Raw genomic sequence first — 8816 nt, 5'->3', positions numbered from 1 at the left:
TCCCATGAGAGCTCCCGTGAGAGCTCGTTAGGTCTGGCAAGACGTAACGACCGTTGGCAACCCAGGGAGAGGCCTCTCCTGACATCTACCAGCTACATTACCCCCCCACCCCCCACCCCCCAGATTCCGCCGGGCCACGGAGGGTAAATCGCGGCCCATGGTCTTAACCATCGAGGCTGGTGAGATGGGAGGTGAGCAGCAAGTGGAGCCGTAAATTCTTTGTGCAGTGGGAGGCTCGGGTTGATGTTGACCTTTTCCAGGAGCTTTCTTGCCGCAATCTCCCTCCTTACGTGAGGGGACGGGATGTTGCTCGGGACTGGGAGCCAGGGGAGTTGAGTTGATTGGCGGGTTCCTGGGATGAGCATTGTTGGGAATATAAATCAAGGTTATCGAACCCGACCTCATAATTCAATCTTTCATACCCTGGTCTTCTTCGCAGTCAATCCACACTATCATTCAAAGGCCACATTTATTTAGAGGACAGTTGTGGAAATGTGAAAATATTAAAGCACGGGTGAGCCCTTTCTGAGTCCTGGTGGAGACAAGGGCCTGGATTTTCACAAGTCAGGGAGACTCCGTGTCTGATCCAAAATGGCGGCAGGACCCCGGATCCTGACACAGATTCATAGTCACAGGACGAGATCTTCTGGCTGTTCAGGCCAGCGGGAACTTCCTGGTACCGCTGATGGCACATCTCTGCAGGAGGTTTTCCGATGGCATGGGGTGGATTCAATGGGAAATCCTATTGGCAGCACTGGGATCCCGCCACTGACCAATGGCGTGCCGCCGCCTCCTGTTACTGAGGAAGACGCCGCGGGGAGGCCGGAGAATTTCACCCTTGGCGTTTTTACAGCTCGGGAAGAGGCCCTTCAGCCCATCGGACCCGTGCTGGCCATCCACCGCCTATCTACTCTCGTCCCATTTTTCAGAACTTGGTCCGTAGCCGTGCACGCTGTGGCATTTCAAGCGCTTATCCAAATCAGTCTTAAATGTTGTGAGGGTTCCCGCCTCCACCACCCTTTCGGGCAGCGAGTTCCCGACTACCATCACCCTCTGGGTTAAAAAAAACTTTTCCTCAAATTCCCTCTAAACCTCCTGCAGCATGACTCCGGGTCTCTGGATTGTTAGCCCAGTGGCAATACCACTACGCCACTGCCTTCTCATCAACTGTATTGCCCTCACTTACACACTTAACCTCAAAATATTCAATCAAATTAATTAGACTTGATCTCCCCTGACAAAGCCATGATTAATCCTTGCTCCTCCAAGTGAAGATTAACTCTGTCCCTCAGAAATGTTTCCAATGATTTCCTCACCACTGGTGTTAGACACACTGGCCTGCTGTTACCTGGCTTTTCCCTACTTCACTTCTTGAATAATGATACCGGCACGGTGGCACAGTGGTTAGCACTGTGGCTTCGCAGCTCCAGGGTCCCAGGTTCGATTCCCGGCTTGGGTCACTGTCTGTGCGGAGTCTGCACCTTCTCCCCCCCCCGTGCCTGCGTGGGTATCCTCCGGGTGCTCCGGTTTCCTCCCACATTCCAAAGATGTGCAGGTTAGGTGGATGGGCCGTGCTAAATTGCCCCTCAGCGTCCAAAAAGGTAAGGTGGGGTTATCGGGTGGCGGTGTAGGCGTAAATCGGGTGGTCTTTCCAAGGGCCGGTGCGGACTCGATGGGCCGAATGGCCGCCTTCTGCACTGTAAATTCTATAATCTATGATTAACTATCCTGCAGTCCTCTGGCACCTCTCTTGTGCCCAGAGACGATTTGAAAATCGGAGCCCCTGAAAACTCTTTGCCCCCCCAAAGCAGCCTGTGATACAGTTTATCTCGCCTGGGCACTCTTTCCTCATCTCACCTCACATCCCCCCACCACCCCCCCGCCTTAATGATACATCATATCTTCACCAATAAGGCAAAGGACGCGCTGGATGTGATTCACTTGTGGAGAACCCTGAACCCAACGGTAGGATTTGAACTCAGTGCTAAATTCAACTAGGCCTCATTTTTACTGGAGAAATGTCTGATTTTGGCAACATATGCCATATGAGTTTTAACAGTGGGCAGGAATGCTCACAGAAAGTGGATAATGTCTGTGGAACCATCAAGTTATTTAAATCCCCTGCCTTTAAATAGCGTGTAAAAAGAGCCTGCTGTTTCTCCGAGTTGAAAAAAGCGGCGCTCGCAATTTCAGTAACTGGTTATTGACATAAGTCTTAGGGCTATCAGTATAGTATCATTCATGTTTGACTGCATCTACCACCTATTGTCATGGCGGGCTGCAAGTACACAGTTTCACTGGCAGCTCCGAGAGATTAGTGAGGAATATATTGTCTTTGAGGTGGGGCAATGTATAAGAAAGAAAGAGAAAATGCTGGAAAATCTCAGCAGGTCTGGCAGCATCTGTAGGGAGAGAAAAGAGCTAACGTTTTGAGTCCGATGACTCTTTGTCAATGTATAAGAATGTTTGTTTTATAAGGGAACAAAGTACTTGAGAAAGGATTTAATGTCTCTAATGAGCTTTTATCAATGAGAGTGTTTTGTTAATATATGGGAGTTTATAATAGATACTTGGGACCTTATTTAATTTCATCTCAGCATGGCTCCTGAGATCTGCCCATGGTGGATACTGGGTGAAATGTGCAGAAAATGTAAAGGCAAAGGGTTGTAAATGCAAAACCTTGTGGCGTAGTTCTTTCAGGAAATAGTTCAAACTTCTTTTTTAAACGTAGGCGGCTGCCCTCGAGATCAGAAAACGAGGTTTGCAGAAATATTGATTGCAGCTTTCAGACCTTGGCGTAAGAGACCGAGACAAGGACGCCAGCCCGGAGCACCCCACCCTGTCCCCGCTGACTACTGCAGCGGTGGAGTTCTCTGACACTGCCGGCCGTGGGTGTAGGCCTGTGCTGCGTTTTTCTCTTCCCTGGGCCAACACCTTTCCCACAGTTTCAAGCCTCTCAGATGTGGCCACTGCCGTCCCATTTCCACTGCCAGCCTCACCTCTGACCAAGTGATCTGGCGGATGCCGGTCGAGTATTGGAGAGAAAAGTCACATTCACTTCTTACTCCCAGAGAAGTGAATGTGAATCTTTCCCAAAGATCCATTCACAGGGGTCCGTGAACGAAGACGGGAACGAGAAGGACTACCTTCAAAGAGCCGCAGCACAGGCAGGATGGGCCGTGTGGCCCCCTTGTGTAGGTCGCGGCATAAACTGTATCTTTGATACTGTATCTTTGGTACTGTATCTTTGATACTGTATCTTTGGTACTGTTTCTTTGATACTGTATCTTTGGTACTGTATCTTTGATACTGTATCTTTGGTACTGTTTCTTTGATACTGTATATTTGATACTGTATCTTTGGAACTGTATCTTTGATACTGTATCTTTGGTACTGTATCTTTGATACTGTATCTTTGGTACTGTATATTTGATACTGTATCTTTGGAACTGTATCTTTGATACTGTATCTTTGGTACTGTATCTTTGATACTGTATCTTTGGTACTGTATATTTGATACTGTATCTTTGGTACTGTATATTTGATACTGTATCTTTGGTACTGTATATTTGATACTGTATCTTTGGTACTGTTTCTTTGATACTGTATCTTTGGTACTGTTTCTTTGATACTGTATCTTTGGTACTGTATCTTTGATACTGTATCTTTGATACTGTATCTTTGGTACTGTTTCTTTGATACTGTATCTTTGATACTGTATCTTTGGTACTGTATCTTTGGGCGACTTCTCCTGCCCATGGGATCTTCCTGTCCTGCTGAAGGCATCCCTTCCCCCCCCCCCCCCCCCCCCGCACATCCCCTCCCACCACCCCTCTCCCCCTTCCCCCCTCTCCCCACCCTGGTGGGCATCCCGGTGGCAGGTATGGGCGAGCCACGCAAAACCGCGTAACTGAAAGGTCCCGCCAGCAGCCAATAGCGAGCTCCTTCTACCACCAGGAAACAAGCCGCAGAGGGGTGGGGGTGGGGGCTGGATGCTGGTGGAAACTCCCACCCTACTTTCTGTCTCCTTAGTAATAATAATAATCTTTATTGGTGTCACAAGTAGGCTTACATTAACACTGCAATTGAAGTTACTGTAAAAATCCCCGAGTCGCCACATTCCGGCGCTTGTTCGGCTACACAGCGGGAGAATTCAGAATGTCCAATTCACCTAACATGCACGTCTTTCGGAGCACCCGGAGGAAACCCACGCACACACGGGGAGGATGTGCAGACTCCGCACAGACAGTGACCCAAGCCGGGAATCGAACCTGGGACCCTGGAGCTGCGAAGCAACAGTGCTATCCACTAATTTTGACTGAACGGCACGTCTCTAATCACTGGTTCACCCTGAGGCTCGAAATCAACCCCAAATCTGTAGTCTCGAGTTCATCCCGTGTCTGTTACCTTGCGTCGGTATTCCCGACCCTATTCCGCAATCTATAATCTTGACGCTGCAACTTGCCGATTATCTTGAGTCTCTATTTTTAAACTGGTGTGCACTCCCTTTCAGAAGTGGGAGGTCCCCTACTTGGGAGCGGAGGAAGGGCGGTTTGGAAACACACCTCTTAACCAGCGTCAGGGCCGCTGCAGATTGAATGAGGAGATCTTCAATCATTCCCGTCCTGCTCATCTGGTCCGGCCCTCTCAGCTCTGTAGAAAGGGGAAAGAAAGAGCCGCCTGCAAAGTACAGCCACACCGAACCTTTATCATTCGCGCCTGCCTTCGCCTGGTCTGACCTCTCGCTCGCCACCCTTCCTGAGTTTGTTGCTAATCGCTCCCCGGACGCATGAATGGTAAGTTTGGCGGGTGGGTGGGGGGGGGGGGGGGGGGGGGGGGTAGGGGGGGAACTTTTCCAGCTTTGTTTCACCCTGAGATTTACTTTTTACAGTTATAATGAAAAGCCTGGCGGGGTCAAATATTTCACAAGACATCAGGCTGTGTGTGTGTGTATGTGTGGGTGTGAATGTTCTAAAGGAATGTGCCAATATTTGCCAGGTAAAAGAGCAATATCAATGGCTTGGTTTACAGTGTACTCTGTGTGTTGCTCAGTCTTGGAGCTCAGAAAGGTGTGGAGGCTGCAAGCAGGCCAACGTTAACGCAGAGGAATGTGAGAGAGAATGTGCTGGGTTTCTCCAGCCAGGAACTTTCCATCCCAAACGCTACAAACCAGCACAGTTTCTGTACCCATTCCTCTGTGAATCATTTCACCTTGTTTGGGAGCCTATTGCGCAGGTTGTGTACAACACACAATCTGGCTCATATTTAAAGGCAATTTTGTCTCAAGCATGACAGAACATCTATGGGAGGGATATGGCATCACCCAAAAATGGATGTTAAAACCCCCCCCACAGCTGTTGGGGGATCGTACGTTTTAGACAAAGCTCGTATCAGTAATGGTAATCACCAAGCTACCGTTTTGAGCTACCTCTTAAATATCATTTAGAGAATTGAATCTGCCATGCTTAACTGTCCGGCCTATTATATCATAGATTATCATAGAATTTACAGTGCAGAAGGAGGCCATTCGGCCCATCGAGTCTGCACCGGCTCTTGGAAAGAGCACCCTACCCAAGGTCAACACCTCCACCCGATCCCCATAACCCAGTAACCCCACCCAACACTAAGGGCAATTTTTGGATACTGAGGGCAATTTATCATGGCCAATCCACCTAACCTGCACATCTTTGGACTGTGGGAGGAAACCGGAGCACCCGGAGGAAACCCACGCACACACGGGGAGGATGTGCAGACTCCGCCCAGACAGTGACCCAAGCCGGAATCGAACCTGGGACCCTGGAGCTGTAAAGCAATTGTGCTATCCACAATGCTACCGTGCTGCCCATGTGTGACTCCAAATCCAGAGCAACATCAAAGCATAAGACCGTAAGAGCAGAATTAGGCCACTCGGCCCATCGAGTCTGCTCCGCCATTCAATCTTGGCTGATATTTTTCTCATCCCCATTCTCCTGCCCTCTCCCCATAACCCCTGACCCCCTTATTAATCAAGAACCTATCCATCTTAGATTGTAACATTCAGCCCCGCCAAAAGGCCACGAGAAAGGTTGATTCAGTTGCGTAGCAGGAACAATCCAGCTTTATTTTCATTCATTCATGGGGATGTGGGCAACGCTGGCAAAGGCCAGCATTTCTTGTCCCTCTTTTATTGCCCCTTAAGAAGATGGTGGTGTACTGCCTTCTTCAACCGCTACAGTCCACGTGTATGGAACGTGTACAGTGCTTCTTTGCATTTTGACCCAGCGACAGTGAAAGATTGGCGATGTAGTTCCAAGTCAGGTTGAGTGTGGCTTTGAGGAAAATTTATATTCGTATATACATCTCATTACAAACATATTATGGTCAAACAGGTAAAGCTTGTGTGAAAAGGACACTGGTTAGATCACATCTGGAGTACTGTATGTTCGCCTCCTTGTTTAAGGAAAGATGTAAATGCATTGGAGGCCGTTCAGAGGTTTACTAGATTGATACATGGATTGAGCAGGTTGTCGTATGAGGAAAGGTTAGACAAGCTGGGTTTGTATCTGCTGGAGTTTAGATACATGTAAGATCTTGAGAGAACTTGACAGGGTGGAGATCGAGAGAATGTCTGCTGTCCTTGTCCTTCTAGATGGTAGCGGCCGTGGAAGGTGCTGGCGAAGGAGCCTTGTTGTATTCCTGCAGTGCATCTTCATAGATTCCCTCCAGCTCAGAAGGAGGCCATTTGGCCCATCAAGTCTGCACCGATCCTTCGAAAGACCACCCTACCTTGGCTCGATCCCCCACCCAACCACTGGACACTAAGGGACAATTTTATCGTAGTCAAGCCACCTAACCTGCACATCTTTGGACTGCGGGAGGAAACCGTAGCACCCGGAGGAAACCCACGCGCACACGAGGAGAACGTGCAAACTCCACACAGGCCAGAATCAGCCCTGATCCCTGACGCTGTGAGGCAGCAGTGACAACCACTGTGCCACCCATCGTGTAGATGGCACACACGGCTGATACTGTTTGGTGGTGGAGGGAGTGCATGTTTGTGGATGGGGTGGCCCATCCAGTGTATAAATTGACCCCCCCCCCCCACTTTTGGAAAGTATTTTCGTGATCAGAGGGTGAACCACAATCTCCGGTAGAATAGGCATGAATAAATCCAATCGGGAATGGGGGATAAATGGTTTTACTCAGCGAATGATGAGAATGTGGAATTCGCTGCCATCTGTGAAGTTCAGGTGACTAATAGAGATGGATTGAAGGGAATGCAAGTTAAGGGAGTGCGGGAGAAAGGATTAGGAGGACATGCTGATAGGGTGAGATGGGTAAATAGAATGGGAGGAAGATTGTGCGGGTTTAGAGGGATTGACAGGATGGATACTGCTGGAACTAAGGGTCACAATCTCAGGATAAGGGATAAAAACAGCAAATGCTGAAAAACCCCAGGAGCATCTGCAGAGAGAGAAGCAGAGTTGATGTTTTGAGTCTGGACGACTCTTCCTCAGAGAAGGGACTGGACATTTAGGACTGAGATAAGAAACGTCTTCCTTCACTGGGTTGTGACATGCTCAAGACTAACTTCACAGATAGAATCGTAGAATTTACAGGGCAGAAGGAGGCCATTTGGCCCATGGAGTCTGCAGCGACCCTTGGAAAGAGCACCCTACTCAAGCCCACACCTCCACCCTATCGCCGTAACCCAGTAACCCCACCGAACCATTTTGGACACTAAGGACAATTTAGCACGGTCAATCCACCTAACCTGCACATCTTTGGACTGTGGGAGGAAAGCGGAGCACCCGGAGGAAACCCACGCAGACACGGGGAGAACCTGCAGACTCCGCACAGACAGTGACCCAAGCCGGGAATTGAACCTAGGACCCATGAACTGTGAAACAACAGTGCTAACCACTGTGCTACTGTGCCGCGCACGTACTATCTATCCTATCTATAAGATGGTGCGATACTTGCTCTCCAAGGAAATCAAGGGTTATGGAGAAGGTGGGACCTGAGGTTGCAGACCAGCCAGGATCTTATTGAATGGTGGAGCAAACTCGAAGGGCCGAATGGCCTCCTCCGGCTCTCGTTTCAGATGTTCTTGTCCACTCTCATCCATTTCGCCATCCTTTCCCTGCGCCCTGTAATATCTTTCCAAGCATTACAAAGCTCCGTTCAGTCCCTCTTTCTGGGTGTGCACCTGGACATTCCCCCTCTTTGCTGTTATCTTTGTTTTGGATTTGCCTATATCTACGTAAGGAACACAACCCCATCAGTCCGAGGATCAGGACAGCCTTGGATCCAAACTCTCCCCCTGTTTCTAAGGCAGTGTTGGGGCAACCTGCGGACAGAGGGCCACATGTGGACCACCTGGTTCCTGAGCGCGGCCCAGGAGACATTTTGTTGACCGTTGCCCGCGTGCGGTGTCGCCACATTCCGCTGATTCCTATCCGTGTCGTTTTTTTTTCCTGCCGGTATGGCTGAAGCGATTCGCACGTAAAGCGAGAGCGAGTGAAGTGAGGGGCCTGCTGATTGCTCACAACATTGACTATGAGAGCCGTGCCGTGTGTCCAAAGTGTAAATATTGATTTTGTTTTTACCATTTGAAGTTGATGACAGTTCTATCAATACATTGACTTCCTTTTGATGTGTTCCTCTAGATGACTCAGCAAATTATTACATTTTCATTACAATTCAGCAATTTTAAACAGACCACAAAATTTCTTAATACATACCATGGGCCATTTTACTAAGTTAAATGTGCTATATAAATGCAAGTTGTTAAGGCTTTAACAGATTGTTTTTAAACTCAATTTGACTGATTCAAC

General features: G+C 48.8%; 1 protein-coding gene across 1 annotated transcript in view; it reads left to right on the top strand.

Annotated features, from left to right (window-relative positions):
* Positions 1-4590: 4590 nt before the first annotated feature.
* The window catches only part of LOC119956545 (caspase recruitment domain-containing protein 11-like), a 116095-nt gene continuing 111869 nt past the window's right edge, over positions 4591-8816 (top strand). The window contains 1 exon segment of the mRNA XM_038783842.1: positions 4591-4796. Within this exon segment, the coding sequence (XP_038639770.1) occupies positions 4790-4796 (7 nt within the window). The 5' untranslated portion in view covers positions 4591-4789.

This window comes from Scyliorhinus canicula, chromosome 23 (assembly GCF_902713615.1).
Source record: "Scyliorhinus canicula chromosome 23, sScyCan1.1, whole genome shotgun sequence".
NCBI classification, from domain to species: Eukaryota; Metazoa; Chordata; class Chondrichthyes; order Carcharhiniformes; family Scyliorhinidae; genus Scyliorhinus; species Scyliorhinus canicula.
This window is presented reverse-complemented; position numbering and strand designations above follow the sequence as displayed.